At 40.4% G+C, this 23,552-nt stretch overlaps 1 protein-coding gene across 3 annotated transcripts in view; it reads right to left on the bottom strand.

The window, feature by feature from the left end:
* LOC140196674 (serine/threonine-protein phosphatase 2A 55 kDa regulatory subunit B gamma isoform) overlaps positions 1-23,552 on the bottom strand; it is a 300,816-nt gene that overhangs the window by 106,903 nt on the left and 170,361 nt on the right. For 2 of the 3 annotated variants that reach the window (XM_072256278.1, XM_072256279.1), the window contains exons 3-5: positions 17,974-18,071; positions 15,530-15,695; positions 10,575-10,687 (exon numbers count right to left, since the gene is read on the bottom strand). In XM_072256278.1, coding sequence (XP_072112379.1) covers positions 10,575-10,687; positions 15,530-15,695; positions 17,974-18,071 — 377 coding nt within the window. The remainder of the gene's footprint in view (positions 1-10,574; positions 10,688-15,529; positions 15,696-17,973; positions 18,072-23,552) is intronic. The other variant, XM_072256280.1, reaches the window with a different exon arrangement.

Raw genomic sequence — 23,552 nt, 5'->3', positions numbered from 1 at the left:
CCTTAATGATTACTTAAAAATCACTATTTACCAAGGAGAAGACGTGAAGAATACGAAGATTAATGCCAAGCATATTGATATGCTAAAGCATTGAGGTGCAAAGGTTCATTTATTATCAGTTTACAACTCAAATTCTTCAACTCTCCAGGTAGCCATGAAACCAAGAAAGAAAAGGAAAGCAGCACAATCATCAACCTCCAAATCCCACCTCCCCACAAAAAAAACGAACAAAATTGGAACAGACACATCAACCCCCAAATCCCTCCTCCTGCACAAAAGAAAATGAACAAAAATGGATCAGTCATATCAACACCCCCCCATCCCTCCACCCACACTCAAAAAAAAGATTGGGCAAAAAAAATACAATATAAAAACTCTAAGACTGGAAAAAAAAAAGGAACTATAGTCCAAGTCCACATTCAATATGCAGAAGAAACCTGGGCAATACTCTCTGGTGCAGCAGCAGGCTCTCCCCTCTACAGTATGGAGCAACCAATCAAAAGGCAAGCAGCCATCGCTCACCCACTGCACTCACTTCGATGCTTCAACCTCCCTCATCGCTTTAATCGGCGAGCAATGGAAGTTATACTCTGAAATGGAGACAAACATCGGCTTGCGTCCTGCCCTATAGCCCACCCACTACGAGGTCCACGCATGCTGCTTCTACCTCCCAGAATCCTCTTGGAGACTCAGAGTACTGGAGCCCCTAAATGATCTCTGAACAGCAAAACACAAGCTCCAATGGTTCCAGAATCACATTCAAGATGAGAAACAAATATAAAAGGGCAAAAAAAGATGGTTTCATGATCTATCCAGAAGGTGTTGACCAAAGGTGTGTTATACACAGCCGCCATCTTGATGGAGACAGGGGAAGAGGTGGTGCTGGGTGCATTAAGTTGGATAAGTCCCCAGAACTTGATGGGATATACCCCAGGTTTTTGAGAGAGGCAAGCAAAGAAATTGCTGGTGCCTTCACCAATATCTTTGAGTCCTCTCTCGCCACAGGTGAGACCCTGGAGGACTGGCAAGTAGCTAATGCTGTTCCATTATTCAAGAAGGCAACCAAGGATAATCATAGAAACCATAAACAAGTGAGTTTCACATCAGTGGTAGGGAAGTTACAGGAGAGAATCCTTAGGGATAGGATTTATGAACTTATGAAAATCTGAGGCCTAATTAGAGAGAGCCAGCATGTGCAGGGCAAGTCTTGTTTTGCTAACGATTGAGTTTTTGAAGAGGCGACATTAGTGATTGATAAAAACAGTGCTTTGGATGTTGTCTGTACGGATTTGAGTAAGGTGTCTGACCAGGTCCCTCATGGGAGGCTGATCCAGATGATTAGATTGCATGGGATCCATGATGAATTGGCAGTTTGGATTCAGAACTAGCTTGCCCATAAGCAGACAGAGGGTGGTGATCAAAGAGAGCTAGCAGGAGATCTGTGATTAGTGATGTTCCACAGGAATCTGTACTGGAACATCTGTTGTTTGTAATTATCTGGACAACCTGTATGAAAATGTACATGGGTGGGTTAGTAAACCTCCGCCATCGAACAGACCCAAGCCTGGCTGCGAAAGCAAGAGAATTGGCCATGGGGCTAGCAACCCCATCCCAAATAACCCAGAATAGCAGAAACTGCAATGGAAGTTCCAAATATCTCATTCCTGGGAGGGGAATGATCTTTGCCTGGAAGACACACAAAGTTGTGTGTTGAAAGTGGAAGTCACAGGGTCGATTAACCTTCGGCTCAGGATGGAGAACTTTGGTGAGCTGTTGTCCACAGCCTTTGCCCCAGTAGGGGTGATGGGCTCAAGACAAAGGGTAGTAAGTCTGCAAATGATATGAAGATTGATGGTGTTGTGCAAAGCGTAGAAGACTTGCAAGGAATCCAGTGGGATATAGATCAGTTGCAGATACAGTTGCAGAAATGGCAGATGGAGATTAACCCAGCTGAATTTGAAATGCTGCACGTTGGTAGGTCAAATGTGAAGAGACAATATACTGTTAAGGTCAAAGTCAGGAAGTTATGCTACAGCTTTATAAAACTCTAGTTAAGCTGCATATGGAGTATTGCACACAGTTCTGGTCACCCCATTAGAGAAAGGATGTTGAGGTTTTGGAGAGGGTGCAGAAGATGTTTATCAGTTTTCTGGCTAGATTAGATGGCATGTGCTATAACAAGAGGTTGGACAAACTTGTTTTTTTTTCCTGGAGCAGTGAAGGCTGAGAGGAGATCTGATAGAGGTTTATAAATCATGAGAGGCATTAACAAAGTAACAGCATCTTCTCAGGGCAGAAATTTCTAATACCAGATGACAGGCATTTAAAGTGAAAGGGGGCAAATTCAAAGGGGATTTGAAGGTATTTTTCTTTCTTTTTGAAAACAGAGTGGTGGGTGTCTGAAATACGTTGCCTGGGGTGGTCGAGATAGATACATTAGGGACTTTTCAGAGATGCTTAGATAGGCACATGGATGAGAGGAAAGCAGAAGAATATGGACATTGTGTAGGCAGAAGGGATTAGTTTAGATGGCCTTTTGATTACTAATTTAATTGTTTCAGCACAACATTATGGGCCAAGGTGCCAGCTTCTGTGCTGTACTGTTCTAGGTTCTATTAGACATGAGCTGCACAAAACCATAATGACTATTCATAATCAGGCCCTGTGGATCCAAATACTTAATGTCACTTCGAATACCTTCTGAATAATTTACCCACGACTGATATCAGACTCACTGGACTATAATTTCCAGGCTGATTCTTAGAGCCTTTCTGAAACAATGGGACAACACAAAATATTCTTAGCAATGGGGGAGGTGCCAGAAAATGGAAGGATAGCTTAAGTACATCTGCCAGAGCCAATGCAACTTCTGCAATAGCCTCTCACAAGGTCTGAGGCGACACCTTATCAGGCCCTTGGGATTTATCCTCAAAACAGCAAAGACCTCCCCCTTTGTAATCCAGATGATGTCCATTACTCACTACTTTTGCCTCAGTTCTACTGACTGTTGTCCAAGTAAAAACAGATCCTTCTCCAAGGGTTGTCACTTTATCACGGTGGAGAGGCTTGTGAGTTCCTGAAATCCCAAGAATGATGACTTCTGGAGGAGTTTAGCTTCTGGCAGGGTCACTCATGGCAGTAAGGTCAAGGGTGAGAGGTTCCAGACAAAGAGTGATCCAACCAAGACCTCATTGGTGGAGCTGGCCGAAGATGAGGACACTTCACAACGCCAGTGGAGAAGACAGACTGCAATGGTGAATGCAATGGTCACCAGTCACCTTGCACTGCATACTATTGACCTTGACCCCCCCACCACAACCCCCACCCATCTGCCAAGGACCATGTGGTGGCAGCGTGTGTATCAGTCTCCCCTCGTTAAACAAAGTCATGTACAGGTGTTTTTCCATTAAGGCAATCCATCGTAACATCTGGATTTACTGCAGTCCCATGGCGATCAGCAAGTGGGGAAGGGGGCTGGATTGTGAAGTCTGTGACCAGCTGGCACATTGGATGGTGGCTGTCAGTCGCTGGGCTCTTGGGCTGAGGCAGGAAGAGCACCCACAACTGAGCAGCCCTATTTAGGATCCATTCTGTTCACCCCACTCAGAGAAGAGGCTGAAAAAAGGTGCCTAAAAAAAAAAAAAACAGCCTGCTTTGAAACCTCTTGATTGGATTCACACACCCAGAAGGATCACCATAGGAGGTCAAAGACAAAAGGAACATTGCCTTTGGAGCCTGGAATGTACGCACTCTGGGAGATAATGTAACCAGTGATCAACCAGAGAGGAAACTGATCATTACCGATGAACTGAGGAGATGTCAGAGTGACCTAGTTGCTTTTTCTGAAACCCGTCTGCCCTGCCAACGATTGGCACAGATAATTGCTGTTCAGATAATCACTCATCCGCTCCACCATGTCAAGACTCCTGAAAAAGAGGAGGATTCATAAAAAGCAGACTGGGCCTAGACTAAATCTTGAAAGCTTATTTGACACTGCCACCCAGCAGCACATTCAGGCCTCATTTGAGTAAAACCTCCAACAAGAATATCTGGAGGATATCAAAGAAAGGTCTGCTCAAATCAACCATTCTCTCTACCTGCAAAAACATCCTTGGGTGCAAGTCCAGAAAACTTCAGGATTGGTTTGATGACAATAACATGGAGATAGAACAACTTATCTCCAAGAAAATGAAAGCCTTTTGTGCCTGGCAGAACCACATTAGCAGCAGGGCCAAAAGAGAAACTTACTCCCACAGCAAATGTAGAGCGCAGGGTAAGGGAGCCCTGAGAAAGCCCCGGAAATCCAGAAATTCGCACTCTGGCGATACTAGAGACTTCTTCAGTGCCACCAAAACAATCTACGGTGCAAGTTACTGCAGGTTAAGTCCCTGAAATTAAAGAATGTGAAGAACTCGCTAAAGGATCGTAAGGATATCAAAAATTGACGGAGAGAGTTCTTAACCACGACAGCACTGCTGAACCAGAGGTAACCAACCAAACCCTCAAGAAATCTGTGAGGGAAGATATGGGGGAACCTCCCAGAATAAGAGAGGTCCATGATGCCATCAGGAGCATGAAAAGCAACAAAGCCACAGTACTGATGAATACTGAGGCTACTGCATAATGGCACGTCAGCCTAAGCACTCAGCAACAGTGGCACTGAATCAGAACCCTTCACTGTCTGGACAGGAGTCAAAGAGGGCTGTATCATTCGCCACCTTTATTGCTGCTGTCCTTCACCTGACTGGCCAAGATCTGCCACAGGGAATCACAACTGTGTATTGAATGGACAACAGCCTTTTCAAATCTCAACCGGTTCAAGACTGAGAACAAGGTCAGCACCACCAATATCAAGGAGCTTCAGTATGCAGATGCCAACACCATCACAGCACACTCTAAAGACGATCTTTCAAATGTATCTTGAATGCCTTTGCCAAGGCATAAAGGGCCCTGGGTCTTGTTTTGAATATAAAAATGAGTGGTCCTGTATCAGCCATCCAAACATTTATCCAGACCTCCATAAAAGTTGACAATATCACCCTTGAAAATGCAAACCACTTCCCCTACCTTGGCAGCATTCTCTAATCAAAATCTAACATCTACTCTGATCAACCACAAACTGAGTAGTCCTCGTGGAACCCATGCAAGCTTAAGGAAGGGAGTCTTTGACACTTGCTCTATGGAGTAGTCATCCTTCCTACATTGCTGTTTAGAGCTGCATCACAGACCACCTACAGTAGACACCTGAAAGCCCTGGAACAATACCAAAGAATATTAAGACAGATTCAGGATCATCTGAAAAGACAGGTGAACTAACACCAGCATACTGGAAGAAGCCAACGTGAATAGCATCTCCACCATAAAGTAAAACCAACTCTGATGTCACGTCATCCAGATGCTAAACTCGTGCCTCCACAAGCAGATCTTTCATTCCCAGTTGAAGGTCAGTTAGCGAGCCCCTGGTGGCCAAAAGGAATGCCTCAAAGGTAGCATCAGGAACAACCTGAAGAAATTCAACATTACATCTAAAAAATGGGAAGACACTGCACTCAGTAGATACACCCAGAGGAAATCAGTTCACTAGGGAGCTGTACTACGAGAGTGACCTCCACAGTGCTGCAGAGAACAGGCAGCAGCTGTGAAAGGCAAGAATGAACAACTGAAATACCCAACCATTAACCAGTTACAGAGGGAAAACTGTTGCAAAGGTTGCTGCTCTGTATTTCATTGTTACAGAAGTAACATTATTTGAGAAAATCTCTGAAGCATACCTACTGGCTTTATTCTTATGATAGGATCGATTTGTGACTTAAGCAGTCAAAAACAGGTCATCTTCTGCTATTCAGTATTACAAAGAAATAAGCTGATCCTGGACTTATTTCCATCTGGCATCGTTTGCATATTGTTGTTTGATTGTTTGTGGTTTTTGTATTGCTATATTTATGCTCTACTCTTGATTGGTGCAGCTGTCAATTTCCCTCGGGATCAATAAAGTATGTCTATTCACTTTCGCAAATTAAATCCACGGTAAAGTCTTTAAATATGATAGAGTCATCCTGCAACAGCCCCAGAAATATGCTGCTACCAACTCTACTTTACTTAGCAGATAGAATTAGCACCAACTCATTCAACCTCTTGTTCCTTACAGCAGTGGTCCCCAATCACCGGGCCGCAGAGCATGAGCTACCAGGCCGCACAGTATGCGCTACCGGGCCGTGAGGAAGCGATATGATTTGGCGATATGAGTCAGCTGCAGCTTTCCTCATTCCTCGTCATGGCCACTCGCATGCGAGGTCATCACCCATGCGTCATCCATGTCAGGGTGGGAAGGAGATCAACTCCTCGAGCTTGCAAATGACGACGGGCTGAAAAGTATGTTTGACATAACATCTCTGTCGGCATTTTGGATCAAAGTCAAGGCTAAATATCCTGAGATAGCCACGAAAGCACTGAAAACGTTGCTTTCATTTCCAACATTTTTCTGCGAAGCGGAGTTTTCTGCAATGAATGCAACAAAACCTAAACTGCGGAATAGACTGGAGATAAGGAACCCCCTTCGAGTATCGATGTCTCCCATCATCCCTCAATAGGACAGTGTTGTTGCAGGGAAACAAGCCCAGGGCTTCCACTGTTTCAGCGATATTAGTATGTTGCAATGATTTTATATATTCATACGAGGAAAATATGTGCTGTGTGTTTAATATCCAAATATTACTTAAAATGTCATGATGCTATTGACTTATAAGTGACCGTATAACAACTACAGAACGGAAACAGGCCATCTTGGCCCTTCTAGTCCATGCCAAACGCTACTCTCACCTAGTCCCGCCGACCTGCACTTAGCCCATAACCCTCCATTCCTTTCCTGTCCATATACCTATCCAATTTTTCTTTAAATGATAATATCAAACCTGCCACTGCTACTGGAAGTTTGTTCAACACTTATTTCAAGCTCCCCTGATAATTGACTATCACTATATTCATGCGAGGAAAATATGCACTGTGTGTTTAATATTAAATTCGATAGATAAACCCTTTTAGAAACAAAATTGAGTGTATTACCCACTTATCGCCTATACTCCAGTAGTGATTAACACCCACCCCCACGAACAGAATTGTCAAAAAGGATTTGCTGATGGGGGGAAATCGGCAGGTCACGACGCGCATGCGCACTGGTGCACGCACAAGGCTTATGGTCATTGTAGTCTTTCTATGTAAACAACACATTTGACTGCTACTCTTGTCCGTTGGCAACCCTACCCCGCCCCCCCCAGTCAGCCAGTCCACAAGAATATTGTCAATATTAAACTGGTCCGCAATGCAAAAAAGGTTGGGGACCCCTGCCTTACAGCAGTCTAACAGAATAAGTAGTAGATAGATACCCAAATCCACCACTATAACAACACATATAATGTGCCTTAGTGAAGAGACAAACTAATGTGGAGGATTACAGGCTTTATTTCTCATGAAATATTAAATTTAAATGAATAAAAAGCTCAACCTTCATGTGGAGGCACTAGGTACCCACAAAGTTAAATGTTACATGCATCTCACAAAGAACATGATTGGTATATAACATCATACAATGCTAAAATACTAATAAATAATACTATTCTGGAGATCTGGACTACATCAACTCAAGAGCTGACATTTAATACTTCCACAATCACAAATACATCAGTTAAAAACCGAGGCAATGTTTATAAATGTTTGCATTTATGCAAATACAACCCAAGGTAGGAAGAGTTGAATTAATTCAAAGGAAGTAAACTTTTGAAGTGATAGTTCACTGAGACAAACTAATTGTTCAACACATGCAAGGATAAATTTCTGCTCTGTATATTCATGGCTGACAAACATTTTACATTTCATCATTCCTTAGCACATTATCAGATGCCTAGCTATGATTCCTCAACAAGACCGGCTGGGTCAAAAGATCGCAGAAAGAGCTGAATGATTAAACTATGAAATAAAGGCAAATAGTCAACAGGATCAATATAATTAAAAACAGCTTTCTAATAAGGAATTGCTCTCAAAACCGTAACCTGCCATAATATTGTGTCTTATTTAGCTTTACATTGACAAACACAATCTGGAAATGGCCTTTTCATCACACATGATTTATGTGAACAATGAAATTAAGCACAAATTCAATTTCCAAATATTTACCCCAATCTGTGCCTAAAAAATCTAATCTTACTGAATTTCAAGGTACTTAATTTTCTGAATTAATTACTGTCTATTCTTTCTTATATTTAGGCTTGATGACAACACCTCTGTCACTGGTGAAATCAAAGGTGGTGACAAATCAGCATATAGGAGCAAGATTGAAAATCTGACTGAGTGGTGCCACAACAACTCAATGTCATCAAGACCAAGGAGCTGATTATTGACTTCAGGAAGAGGAAACATCAGGTTCATGAGACAGTCCTCATTGAGGGAATCAGAGATGGAGAGGGAAAAGCAACCTTAAGTTCCTTGGTGTCATCGTTTGAGAGGATCAGTTCTGGGCCCAGCACCCAAGTGCAATTACAAAGAAAGCATGGCAGCACCTCTACTTCCTTGGGAGTTTGCAAAGATTTGGCATGACATCCAACTTTTTGACAAACTTCTGTGGGTATGTTGTGAAGAGCATCACAGCCTGGTATGGAAACACCAATGCCCTTAACTGAAAATACTACAAAAAGAAGTGGATACGGCTCATTCCATCAGGGGTAAAGCTCTGCCCACCATTGAGCACATCTACTTGGAGCACTGCCACAGGAAAGGAACATTCGTCATCAGTGACCCCACGCCCCAGGTTATGCTCCCTTCTTGCTGCTGCCAACGGTTAGGTGGTACAGAAGCCTCAGGACTCACGCCGCCAGGTTCAGGAAGTTATTACTCCTTAGCCATCATGCTCTGGGACCAGAGGGGATAAAATCATTCAACTCTACTTGCCCCATCACTCAATAGTTCCTACTAACTATGGACTTACTTTCAAAGACTCTTAATCTCATGTTCTCAATATTTATTGCTTATTTCTTTCATATTTGCACACTGGTTGCTTGTCTGTCATTGGGTACAGTCTTTCTTTGATTCTATAATGATTCTTGGATTTACTGTGAATGCCCACAAGAAAACGAATCTCAGGGTTGTAAATGGTGATATACATGTACTTTGATAATAAATTTACTTTGAACCAAGAAAATCTAGATTAGATTTGTAAACACATTAATAAACAAAAAACAAAAATTCTTGGACTAATATTCTAACATACCTTGCTCCTAATGGGATAAAACTAGGATATCACTTTATCAGGTGTGATTAGTTTAAAATATCAATTTCATTCTGAAACAACTGACATGTGCAGCAACATGTTTAATTTCAAGGCTCCTAGTTCCCTGCACAGCCGCATCCAATTGCTTCTTCCAGGGCAAAAAAAATTACATCTAAACAACTTCATACAGTATTAATATTTAACCTCCAGTGTGTTTCATGTCACCAAAAAACCCTTAAAAATAGCTTGGAGGCAGGCTATAGAATATGAACAATTAAAATAAAGCCCAGAGCAAGCTGGCCTCAAACATGATTTTGTTATTGCTCTTTAAAATGCACCATGTGCCGAAGTATTTTTTGTTCTCCCCACAATTCTTGTGCAGTTTACTCAGCTCCACACAAAGAACAGTTACTCATTTACGGCGCAATGTTGTTTACGAATCTTAATGAGCAGCAGTTTTGCAGACAGCTGGCAAATAGGCAAGAGGTCAATCCTCGCCTGCATAAGTATGTGGCAGTGTTTGTCTCTCAGCTGCAGCAGACCAGACTAGGATATCCACAGTTGTTTTGAGGTCTGCAGATTAAAATATAATTGTCATTTTAGAGGTTGACAACTTAAGTGAATAAACTGCACAAGCAATTTGTTGAGGGTTCATTCAGACAAACTGAATCAGATGAGTCTACAACTGGATTCATCTCATTGGATGGCCTTTTTTGTCCATCTTCTGAAAAGTATGACATCTGTTTTCAATACACAGAGGGATGCTTTGTTATGTCTTCCAGGGTCTGGCATTACTTAAAACATCAAACACTATAAATAATTCCCTTGCTTCTAATTACTTGGGCTATAATCCATTGAAATCAAACAGGTTTCAGATTCTGCAGAGAACCACATCGCGAGGGATACGAGGATGATATACATGACTGCAACCACACATTTTAGAAAACATTCTTCAATAACAATTTGAAAGGTTTTAACCTGATCAGAGTCATATTACTTAGCCCACTCATGTCTCAATATTATCGGTGTGTATGATAGTGATCCTCGCTCTCAGCGCATAAACTGCGCTGACAAAGGGAAACTAAAGCTCAATATAAGTAGTTTCTCATGGAAAAGGTAATTCCTTCATGAACACAATCATGCTACACATTTTACACGATAATGAGATCATCTCCATTCCAACACCGTTTCAAAATCTCTTAAGGAAAGATGTTAAAGTTCAGTTCTGCTTTTAATCAAGACATAACAAAGTTTGAGTATAACCACTTGTTAAATTCTGCCAAAATGAGGCTCAACATGTGAAGTAGTTGCTCACCTGTAACACTGTAACTGTTGATAAATCCTTCATTCTACCTTCTTCATCTTTGAGGTTATAACCTTCTGGCCTCTTATCCCTTTCACTGACCTTCCACAATTTAATGGTTTTATCTGTGCAAACCAGAGTACATTACAATCTGTTAGGATCAAAGAATGCACAGTAAGAGCTACGTAATAGGATAAGCACACTTTTTCCATATCACATGCATCGCATTATTCCACTAATCAGCTGAAACATCCGATCAAATGGACACTATCTGAATTGAGTGAATCACTCACAAGTACAAGCATCATCTGCAGCTTGAACACTTGAGATAGTGGTTTTTATAGACCCATGTCAGGCAGTGACACAGAGCACACAACAACTTGTGTTTCTAATTTAGGCACAAGGCGAGTTTCTTGACAAAAGAACAAGGAACAGTTGAACAATAATTCTCAAAATGTGCACAGGACCTCCAGAGCTTTTGATCAGGTGCCATATAACAGCAGTGTTACTGAGTATATTGACTAAAAGGGACCATTTCTACATTTGCAGATAATACAAAACTTGGCAGCTTCGTGAAATGTGGAGCTTAGTGAAATGTGGAGCTTAGTAATAACCACAGCAGGATATAAACTGATAGAATGAGCAAACCTGTCACAGATGAGAAGCAACGTTGAGAACTATCTATCTGGGAATAAAAATCAGTCCAAGAAACAAAGACTCCTGTTGTAAAAGGGGTGCAGGAAAAGAGGAACAGGGGAGGGGGTGTTTAAATTATTATATGTGACAGGCAGATTAAGAGAGCATAAGCAATCACTAGCTTTGTCAATACAAAGAGTACACAAGCAGAGAAGTCATATTGAACCTTAATAAAGCATTGATCCCATTTCAACTGCAGTGCTGTGTTCAATTCTGGTCACCAATCACAGGAATAGCGTGCAAGCAACAAGACCATCAGATGGAAGCAGAATTAGATCATTTGGCCCTTCGAGTCAGCTCCACCATTCCATCATGGCTGATTATTATCCCCTGCAACTCCATTCTCTTGCCTTCTCCCCATAACCTTTGACGTCCTGACAAGAAACAATCATCATCCACTTTAAATATAGCCATACAACTTGGCTTCCACAGTCATATGTAGCAAAGAATTCCACAGATTCGCCACCCTCTGGGCTAAAGGAGTTCCTCCTTATTTCTGTTTAAATGGATATCCCTCTAATCTGAGCCTATACCCTCTGACCCTTGACTCGTCCACTATAGAAAACATCCTCTCCACATCCACTCTACCCAAGCCTTTCAATATTAGGTAGGTTTCAATGAGATCCCTCCTCATTCTTCTAAACTCCAGTACAGGCTTACAGCCAAACACTCCTCATACATTAATCCTTTCATTCGCAGGATCATTCATCTGAAACTTCTTTGGAACCTTTCCAATGCTAGCACATCTTTTCCTAGATAAGGAGCCCAAAACTACTCAATGCTCCAAGGACATTCTAACCAATGCCTTATAAAGCCTCAGCATTTCATTCTTGCTTCTGTATTCCAGTCCGCTTGAAATGAATACAAGTCTTGCATTTGCTCTCCTTATCATCGACTCAACCTGCAAGTTAACCTTTTGGGAATCCCGCACGAGGACTCCCAAGTCCATCTGCACCTCTGATTTTAGAATTTTCTCTCCATTTACAAAACAGTCCACACCTTTATTCCTTTTCTTACCTTATATTCCATCAGCTATTTCCTTACCTATTCCCCCAATCTAAATCCTTCTGCAAACACCTTGCTTCCTCAACACTACCTGCCCTCCACCTATCTTCATATCATCCACAAACATGGCCATCAAGCCATCAATTCCTTCATCTAGATCACTGACATACAATGTGAAAAGAAGCTGTCCCAACACCCTCCTCTGCAGTACACCACTAGTTACCGGCAGCCAACCTGAAATCATCCCCTTTATTCCGACTCTGCATTCTGCCAGTTATCCAAGCTTCTATCCATGCTAGTACCTTCCCTGTAATGCCATGGGCTTTTATCTTGTTAAGCAGCCTCATGCGCGGCAGCTTGTCAAGTGCCCTCTGATATCCAAGTAAACAACATCCACTGATTCTCCCTCGTCTACCTTGCTTGTTATTTCCTCAAAAAAATTTTAACAGATTTGTCAGGCAAGTTTTCCCTTTCAAAACTATGCCAGCTTTGACCTATTATTCCTTAAGGGAACCATGCTGATGTTTGCTTGTCTTATCATGTGTCTCCAAGTACCCTGAAACCTCATCCTTAATAATGGATTCTGACATCTTTCCGACCACTGAAGTCAGGCTAACTGGTCTGTGATTTTCTTTCTTCTGCCTCATTCCCTTCTGCGAATGGAGTGACACTTGCAATTTTTCAGTCCTCTGGAATCTTTCTAGAATCTATTGATTCTTGAAAGATCATTATTATTGCCTCTTCTGATAAAACGTTCAGAACCCTGAGGTGTATGTTGCTTATCTACCTTCAGACCTTTCAGCTTTCCCCAAGTTCCCAACTACACTCACTTCTGCCCCCTGACACTCTAGAATTTCTGGTATTCTACTCATGTCTTCTCCTTAGTAATTTCAACTACACTCACTTCTGCACACCACCCCCCCACCCCACTGACACTCTAGAATTTCTGGTATTCTGCTTGCATTTTCCACAGTGAAGACTGATGCAAAATACTTGTTCAGTTCATCTGCCATTTCTTTGTCCCCCATTACTACCTTCCAGCATTATTATCCACTCTCATCTCTTTTACTTTTCATATATCTGAAAAAAACATTTTGTATCCTCTTACATTCTTGACTAGCTTTCCTTCATATTTAATCATTTCTCTATGGTTTTTTTTTTAAGATGCCTTCTCTTGATTTTTTATAGTTTCTCAATCCTCCAACGTCCCATTGATTTTGGCTAAATCATAGGCCTTCTCTTTACCTTTATTCTGAATTTGACTGCCCTTGTCAGCCATGGTTGCCTCATATTCCTTTTAGAATACTTCATCTTTGGGATGCACCTTTCCTGCAACTTACGAATTTCCTCCAGAAACACCAGCCATTGCTGTTCTGCTGTCATCCTTTCCAGTGTCTCCTTCCAGTCAACTTTGGCCTGCTCCTCTCATGCCTCTGTAATTCCCTTTATTCCACTGTAATACTGTCACGTCTGATTTTAGCTTCTTCTGAAACTGCAGGGCGAGTTCTTTCATATTATGATCATTCTCCCAAGAGTTCCTTCCTAATCAAATCTGGGTCATTACATAACACCCAGCCCTGAAATGATATTCCCCAAGTAGAGCTCAACCACAATTTGCTCCAAAGAGCCATCTTGTAGGTATTCTACAAATCCCTTTGCTTGGGATCCAGCACCAACCGAATTTTCCCCAATGATTATTGCAACATTCCCCTTTTTACATGCCTTCGCTAACTCCCATTGTAATTTGTAGCCCATATCCTGGCTACTGTTTAGAGGCTCACTATAAAGTAACTTCTATCAGGGTCTTCTTATCCTTGATTTGGTTTCATCTTTTTAAAGCGGAGCTACACCACCTCCTCCGCCTATCTGCCTGTCCTTGTGATACGATACGTATCACTGGATGTTAAGCTCCAAACTATTATCTTTCAGCCACGACTCAGATGCCCACAACATCATACCTGTCAATCTCTAACTACGCTACAATATCGCCTACCTTATTCCGTATGCTGGGTGTACTCAAATATAATATCTTCGTCCTGTACTCATCACACTTTTTGATTTTGGCCTCACACTTCAACTAATCCCACTGACTGCAATTTTGCCCTATCATTTGCCTGCCCTTCCTCAGTCTCGCTACAGATTGCATCTACTTGTATACCAACTGTTCCATCCAGAGTCCTATCACTCCAGTTCCCATTCTATTTTGATTCCAATTCATTCTTTGAGTGAAAGCCGTACAGTATGCACTCCTGTTCTGTGGCAACAGGATACTTGAACAAAGTGACGGTTCAAAGGCCATAAAACAAGCAGGAAAATATATCCCACATCTCACATCATACATTAAATACGAGGGGTGGGGGTAATGACAAGGCCAGCATTTAAAACTCCTTCATAATTGTCCAGGAGAGGGAGTGCCTGAATTTTGGTTCAGTAGCAGTTAAGAAATAGCTATACATTTCAAGCAGAGTGTGTGACATGTTAGGGAAATATCCACTTTCATTAAAATCCTGTGGCCTTCGAGATGGTGAAGATTTGGTAACGTTGCTGAAGAAGTGCTGGAAAGTTAACACAATACATTCTATTTGTGGTACATCCTGCAGGTACACACAGGTATAGTGTAGCGGACAGTAGGATGGCATGGTAGTGTAGTGGTTAGCACAACGTTTTACAGTACAGGAGATCCAGGTTCAATTCCTGCGCCGCCTTTAAGGAGTTTGCACGTTCTCCCCGTGAAAGCGTGGGTTTCCTCCCACAATCCAAAAATGTACCGGTTGGTAGGTTAACTTGTTATTGTAAGTTGCTCCATGATTAGGATAGGATTAAATTGGCGGATTGCTGGATGGTGTGGCTCAAGAGGCCCGAAGGAACTCCTTCACACTGTATCTCAATAAATAAACAAGAGCTCTGTGCGTTGTACATTGTCCCATGACCTCTGGGTTGTTCAATTTCCCCCATATCCCAAATGTGTACAGGTGAGTAGGTTAGCTGGCCGGTAGATTTAGTGTGCACAAGGTGTAGAATCTGGGGCAAAATTATGAGAGAGGGAGAAAAATAAAATGGAATTAGTGTCGGATCAATGTAAATAAGTGCTAAATGATCCATGTGTTTCAGTAGATTGTATGATTTGATGGTTTCAATGACCCAATTTCTTAAAAAAAAAAGGAGAAACATCAGGAATTCAGAATCTGCTCAACCAACCTTAAGTTGCTGCACTCGGATAACACCACCAGGCAGAAAAATCGAAGGAAGAGTCTGAGTTCACTCACCATTGGTGGAGAGGAGGAAGTGGGCTGCATTCTGTTGAGGCAGCCACCGAATCTTGTTTATCTTTTCTTCTATTTCCAGACTTTTTAAGTAATCAAATTCAGGTTCATGACTCTGGAAAGTGCTGTAAACATTATACTCACCTTGGTGGTGAGGCTGGCTTTTTGTCTAAAAAGAAAAGAAACAATAACTGTAAAGGTGAACAGAAGAGATTAAAGGGATATTTTTGGCCAGGGGGAAGTAGCATTATTAATAATTTTCAATTATGACCTCTAGTGCTGATTGTGTGGAGTTTGCAGGCTCTCCATGTGAACAAAGATTTCTTCCAGAGGCTCCCACGTTTTGGGGGTGTTCAAGCTGTTAATGTAATAGCTACTGTAAATTGCCCCAAGTGCAGGTGGTTGAGGGGAGAAAATAGAGGGAATAATAGGATCATGTAAGTGTATGGATTATGGGTAAATGTTAAGAAATAGCACTTGGCGGGATTGAGACAAAGTCAATATACACTGCATGTGCCCAAAGACCACCTTTTAGCTAATAAAGCGGTAACTGCAATGCTCCAGCAATCCGGAATCAAACTTGATCTGTGCTAGTTGGTTTATTTTTGTCACATGTACTGAGGCACAGTGAAAAACATTTGCATGCCATCCATAGATCAAGAGCCAAAGTGTAGGAGCCATGACCAATTAGAATTCTGTAGACTATAGATGGTTGGATTGTAGGAAAGCCCCTCAGTAATCTGATGGAAGGAAGTAGCAACACAAACCAGAATATTCTCAACTTTGATAATTCATCTCGACTGAATAGTTATACAAGTTAATGGCCTCAACACTTTTTGGGGAAAAAAGTCATCCCATTCTTACACTTGGAAATACTATTCTTCAGCTGCTGCTAAAGTTGGGTCATCTGGATATATTTCATAATCAATGAAAAGGTGCCAAAAATATCAGCTAAAATGAGACACCAGATTAGCAAAACTGGTCAGGTGCCCCATACCAACTCAAGTTTGCATCTTCAGGGGAGAAAATGAGTGGCTGAAAAGGAAGTGGTGTGTTGAAGAATACAACTGATTCAATTGAAGGCAACAATTAGTTAATAATGATGTCGCCAACAAACAAGAATGTTACACAGAATCAGTAAGCTACAGGCAATGGAAATCTTAAAAAGCAGAATGCTGAAAACACTCAGCTGGTCAGCGAAAGAGGAAAAACAGGCATTTCAGGTTGAAAACCCTTCACAAGAACTGGAAGGATGGAGGAATTGCTAAAGAAAAACAAGTCAACAGCCACCAATGCATTAAACTTAGTGCTGGGGAAATTAAGCATTTTGCAATTGTTTTGCCTGTTTTTATTTAATTAAATTGCTACCTTATCATTTCCTGAATCTGATAAAATTGTTGCTGGCAACATCTATTAAAAAACTGTAAAGTTCTAACAGTGATGCAAACCAGTTTCTTTGCTGATTATTACTCCAAGCAGATTGTTTGGTTTAATGGAAAATTTATTTTGCACTGGGACCTCTAAACATGAAATATTCAGACCTTTATCCAATTACATAATGGAAAATATCTTGCAGATGTATTTTATCTATGATTGATACCTTGAATTTTAAATCAGAATATTTGAATTACAAAATAATAATATACAACATGTACAATTACTTTTTTTTAGTCAAGTCACACAGCAGATTTCTCTCAAAATTCTGCAAAATGCAAGGAAAATTTCTCCAGGCCACCTACACATTCTTGGAGAAGGTTCTGAGGTTACATTTAGATGATTAACTGTGGAACATGTAAAATGAACCTCTGGAATTCTATTCTGAATCACATACCAAATCTGATCTCAACTCAGTAAACGAGATATTAACGTTATCAAAAAATTGGGGACATTGTTTCGGGCTTCAGCACAATCAATTTTCATCTATCTCCCAGAGAGGAGAACAAACTGAAGTGAAAAATATTCATGTATTTTAACAAACATTGAGAATTAATGTGAGCACTGCTTTCAGGAAAGAAACTAGCTCATTCAGGTTGCTAACTTGCCAATGAACTAAGCTCAGAAAGCGAAACAAACAAGACAATCTGCAGATGCTGGAAATCAAAACCACACACACAAAATCAGGATCTAGGAAGGGTCTCGGCCCAAAACATCAACTGTTTACTCTTTTCCATAGTAAGGACTATTTATTCTTTGCCTGGCCTGCTCAGTTCCTCCAGCACTATGCGTGTATATTGCTAGAAAAGAGTAAATACATTTTCAATCCAAAGCAAAATATTTATTGTTCTGTTTTAAGTCATGGAAGCAAGCTTCAGCACACAGAATTTACGAGGGGGAATTTAATCAACTGTTTCACCTACTGCACTCAGGGAATAAATGTAATATTATTCAAAAGAATTAGACACCAGAAATGGCAATGGAGTACTGACTTGCAATTTGTCAATGCTTACCTCTTGCTCTCTCTGAAATATTACAACACGACCCCCCTTGTCCCCTGTAGCCAGCAATTCTCCAGTGTGGTTGAATTCTACCGTAGAAATGATATCAGCTGGAAGACATGAAAACACAAGTTCAAACTAAAACTAAGTTGGAACTCAAAGGTACATTTATTCATCTTACACACACTAAAGTGATACACTTGAATTAAGACGCACACAGCACACGTTTCAGTAGATTTGAAGCCTAGTTTCCATTCAAGCAAGACAGACTAAAGTTACTCTTTTAAAGATAGCATCTCTTTTAAAGATGACACACTGAGCGACACTGATATCCATGGGACAGTGAAATTTTGATGATGCATTATTAGTTTGGTTGCACTAACAATCACCTCCTCATTGTAGGGGAGAAATAATTAATGAAAAGTTATTAATAAAAATTAATGAATCATAGGCACCATAGAAGCATTGTTGAAAAGCAGTGTCCCAAAAAAAGGCTGCATCTCAAAGAAGACAGCATTTATCTTTAAGGACTTTCACCATCCAGGATATGCCACTTTCTCATTACTACTATCAGGGAGGTAGTACAGGAGCCTGAAGGTGCAGACTCAATGATTTAGAAACAGCTTCTTCCCCTGTCAAATTTTTGTATGGTCCATGACCCTACCTCAGTACTTTGCTCTTTTGCATTCTGTTTTCATATATCACTTGAATCGGACTTAAAAATTAAGTAAAGGCATCTGTTAAGTCTTGCGAGACCATGGATCTGCGCCTGGAAAGTCTTCACTCTCCAGGGCACAGGCCTGGGCAAGGTTGTATGGAAGACCAGTAGTTGCCCATGCTGCAAGTCTCCCCTCTCCACGACACCAATGTTGTCCAAGGGAAGGGCATTAGGACCCATACAGTTTGGCACCAGTGTCGTCGCAGAGCAATGTGTGATTAAATGCCTTGCTCAAGGACACAACATGTTCCCTCAGCTGCAGCTCCAACTCACGACCTTCAGGTAGCTAGTCCAATGCCTTAACCACTTGGCCACATGCCCACACTGACTTAAAAATTACTATGTCAAAAAAAGGTAGCACGCTGAACAAGCACATTTTAGAGGACTTGCCCAAAACAAAAAATCACATTCCAAGAGCTTCTTTTAAAAACAAAATCATAATAATTAATGTAGGATTTAAAATAGTTAAGAGGGGGAAAGCAGAATAATGTTCAGATTGAAATCAAATATTGAATGGAGCCACAATTTGAGAACAATGCATAAAGTACAGGAACAGTTCACTCCTGAAGTACATTGCTCTCTGTCATGGATTTTAATTTAGAAGTGATGCTGTCAGTCCTGTGCTCTCCTCACTGACCCTCTAGTTCAACAGCAGAGCAAGGGATATGATAGACCACAAAGTTACAGATCATAATGGGGTGCATGCCTGAATCTCCTGATGCCCTCAAGACCACATGAATGCCTACTTTTGAGCTGTCATATCTGTTCTGAGACAATTCCATAAAATATTTATGACGTGCCACCCACCACAAAGGAGGCTCCTTCGTGTGCACAACTTTGACCCCACAAGGACTGTGTAATGGTGGCCTCTATCATTAACAGATGCATGCAGCTCACATGGTTTACTAGGAATAATGCTGAACGAGTTCACTGCTCATGTTGCTTCATTAAATATCAGTTGTGGTCCCAGGCTGCCAGCTACGTCCTTCAGTACACAGCCAACTCAATCCATTCAGTTGCTACCAAGTAACTCTTAGTGATGGCCACTGAAGTTGTCGAGGCAAATTACATTCCGTGTCCTTGTTACTTTTAATATTTCTCCCAACCATTTCCACCATGGGACAGCACAGATTCTGTGGTAGCTCAGGGGCTTCTTTAGCCATGTTTCACCTGATGCCATGAGACTTTATGAAGATAGGCACCCATGTAGTCCCTCCTTCCCATGAGATATCATGCCCATGATGAATTAGTCCTGCCGGTATGACAAGAACTGCAGAGTTTTGCACATAACCCAACTGTGTTGCTTGAAGAGTCCATAGAATAGTTCTCAATTTATGCACTAGTTCCCAGATGTTTAATTATCATTTGCTAATTTAGTGTAGATGGACACTTCAAAAGTCACAGATTCTGAAATATCCAGGAGATATTAAGTCTGGGATAAACAAAGGATAAATAAAGTCAAAGTATAAGCATGCATACCAAAAAGAAATGTTGTTTTGCTTTTGATTTCAAAAAAAAAATCAGTCTAAGTGCCATCCTGAATGACGCTCTATACCAATAAAATTAGCTTTTTCAGAGCCAAAGGAATTGTTTCGCTACAATTATGACCGAGAACACTACTGACACTTTTCCAACATCTTAACAGATCAGTATTTTTAAAATGTATACAAAAGCACATAAAACATTAAAGCTGATATCAAATCCGAAACTATACTCGCAAACTGCAGTAACACAGCCTGCAGACAACTCTCACAAAAAGCAGCTATAAATTTGTTTAATAGTGTATGTGCTGAATGGTAAATGTGCACAGAATGATTACAAGCACAGATGCCACACTACTAACACTCCACGAGGTCCGTGCTCTGCTTTGGATCTCAGAGGTAAAATTGTGTGCAAAGACCTACCTAGTCACCAAGTATCGAAGCACTACTACCAGCATGTCTTCTCCAGCACTCTGATGTATTTGAATTCCTAATTTTCAAACACTTGATTGAATTCCTAATTTTCTTTCTCAAAGTAAATATCCATTGAGTCTGCTTCACCTTTCCATCCTGGCCGATTTATTATCCCTCTCAACCACATTCTCATAACATCAATAATACTCCCATGGTTTTATAAAAGTAACTTAACGTTCAGATTTGATGCAAATGAAGCTTAATGAGTTTTGAACCTTTGTATTGCACGTAATTTGGAGATCTGAACGAGAGAAATGACTAAGATCAACATGAAACTGAAGTTTTGATATTATACGTAACACAAAGCATGCTTGTATCACTTTATTATTACAATTTTAATGTTTTTAATACCTTGATGAAATAGATCAGGAATAGGAAAGGCTCCATGAAATTTCTAAACAGTGACTTTACACCAATTAAAATAATGAACTGTTAAGCATTTAATATTTCAGTAACATTTGAGTAATATAGTAAATATATTGTTTGGTTAAGCATTCTTTGTTACTTACGTAATGCATTGCGGGTTATCTGTAGAAGCACACAAATGGCACACGTCATCACAAACTACATAATACGTGCATCTTGCTTAAAGTAAAAACGAAGTACACAAGTTTATCACACGGCTCCTTTCTTTTCTTGCAATTAGCTTTTGTGTTTTGTAGTTACAAAACATAACAGTGATGACGAGGAATATATAAAGTGAACCCGAGATGACTACCTAATAGTTGAAGTGCAGAGAGTTGCCCAAGTTAAAACAGAAGTTCAAAGAAACAGTTGAGTAAAAATAAAAGCTACTCAGCATGTCTCTTCAGAAAAAGAGACAGAGACAATAGAGGTAAAGAAAGGCAGAAAATGAAGAAATTTGTCGGTTCATAAACAGTGACTACTGGGTGATAATAATCACAAAGACAAAGCTGAAATGACTGGCTACATCACAAAAGGTTGATGTATCTGATTACACAGCATATCGCTGCCTCATATATACTGACCTAATTGAGTACTTTGAAGCAAAAGAAACAGTCAATATGAAGCGAGCACCAATTTTTCTAAGTGCATTGTATTTACAGTAATACAACCAAACCAGCCAAAATGAGCTTTGCTGATATCATGAAAGTAATGCAAGAACATTTAGAATTGAAACCATTGTTGACTGCAGAACGCGTTACGTTTCATAAGCAGAGTTAAAAGGAAGGGGAGTCCATTTCAATGTACGTGGTTGAGTTGAAGTCGTCGCCTGAGCATTGTCAGATCAGTGACTGGCTTAATGATACACCAAGAGACTGTTTAGTCTGTGGAATTTAACAAGAAAGCATTCAAAAACAGCTCTTAACTGAAGTACAATTGACATTTAAAAGAGCAGTGGAAATTGCTGAATCAACGGAAACAGCAGTCAGAGACAGCATTAAGTTGTAGTCAGGAATGAAAGTGTGATCAAAATTGTGACATCTAAACAGAAAATGGACAGGTCAAACAAATTCTGTTACCATTTGTGACAAGGGCTCATGTATACCAGATCAATGGAGATCTAACAGCTAAATTTGCAGAAAATGCAACAAAGTAGGACACATACAAAGAGTATGTAGGGCAGACAAAAATAAATGAACTACACAAGGAAGAGAAAAAGATAAGTCAAGTTACAGTTTCAAGAAAAGCATTAATCTGTATGCTGTTGATAAAAAATATGATTATGACAAGTGTGACAGAGAACTGCATTGCCTGGAGATTTATGATGTGAAAACAAACAAGCGACAAGCAATATGGCTTACACCAAAAGTGAACGGTAAATTAATTAAAATAGAATTGGATACTGGCTCGGCTGTTTCAGTAATATTTGAGTAATATTATAAATATTAAGCATCACACATCAAAGTTGCTGGTGAACACAGCATCCAAAATTTTGGATCTCCCCCTCCCCCTCTCGAATTTCTTACTAGTTCTTCTTTCAGTTAGTCCTGACGAAGGGTCTCAGCCCAAAACGTCGACTGTACCTCTTCCTAGAGAATGCTGCCTGGCCTGCTGCGTTCACCAGCAACTTTGATGTGTATTACTTGAATTTCCAGCATCTGTAGAATTCCTCGTGTTTAAATATTAAGCATTCTTGGTTGTATACATAATGCTTTGTGTGTTACCTGTAAAAGTACGTAAATGGCATACGTCATCACACCAACATATCACTCGTGCATGTCTCGTTAAAGTAAAACAAAGTACACGTCTTTATCTCCCATCTTTTTTTTCCATTGCAAGGAGTTTTCGTTCTGGAGTTACAGAACATAAACAACTTTTTTTTAAAAAGGGGGACAATTGATGCATTTGTGCAGATGTCAACATTAATATATTTTTCTATTTAACAATTAATATTTACGTACTGCATACCAAGGAAAGCAAAGTGGAAGGATGTTTATATTTTTAATTTAAAATTTGGTTTGGAAAGCCTTCAACATTTACTGAGTGAGCACCATTCATTGGAAGCTTGAAATTTACTAGTACTGGACGATCAACAGCAGAGCAAATTTAACCTAACACTACATCCAATGCAAAAATCTCTGATGCTTATGCACCAAGGCTACAACATAGCTTCTTTTGCACCATTATCAAAATCCAAAATTATCTCAAGACTCATCTCTGGGATCAGAATACAAAATTCATCCTGACTGCAAACAACAAATAACGTATACTGACATTCTGAGGAAGCTTTGGGTTGTATTTGTGACAAAGTATATATTTTAGAATTGTTACTTGTGAGAAGCATCATTTACATCCAAAAACAAAAACTAAACAAAGCTTTTAAGTTGTCCCTTTTAAAAGATTTCCATCAAAAGCAACCATTTACTTGAAAGTGAATGGACAAAATATTTTATTACAAACTTCATTGTTACAAATATTGACAGAGGACAGAAACCTATTACTTCAAGCCTCAA

The sequence above is a fragment of the Mobula birostris genome, chromosome 4, assembly GCF_030028105.1.
Source record: "Mobula birostris isolate sMobBir1 chromosome 4, sMobBir1.hap1, whole genome shotgun sequence".
Classification (NCBI taxonomy): domain Eukaryota; kingdom Metazoa; phylum Chordata; class Chondrichthyes; order Myliobatiformes; family Myliobatidae; genus Mobula; species Mobula birostris.
The sequence above is the reverse complement of the archived record's forward strand: the minus strand, read 5'-3'. Positions and strand labels throughout refer to the sequence as shown.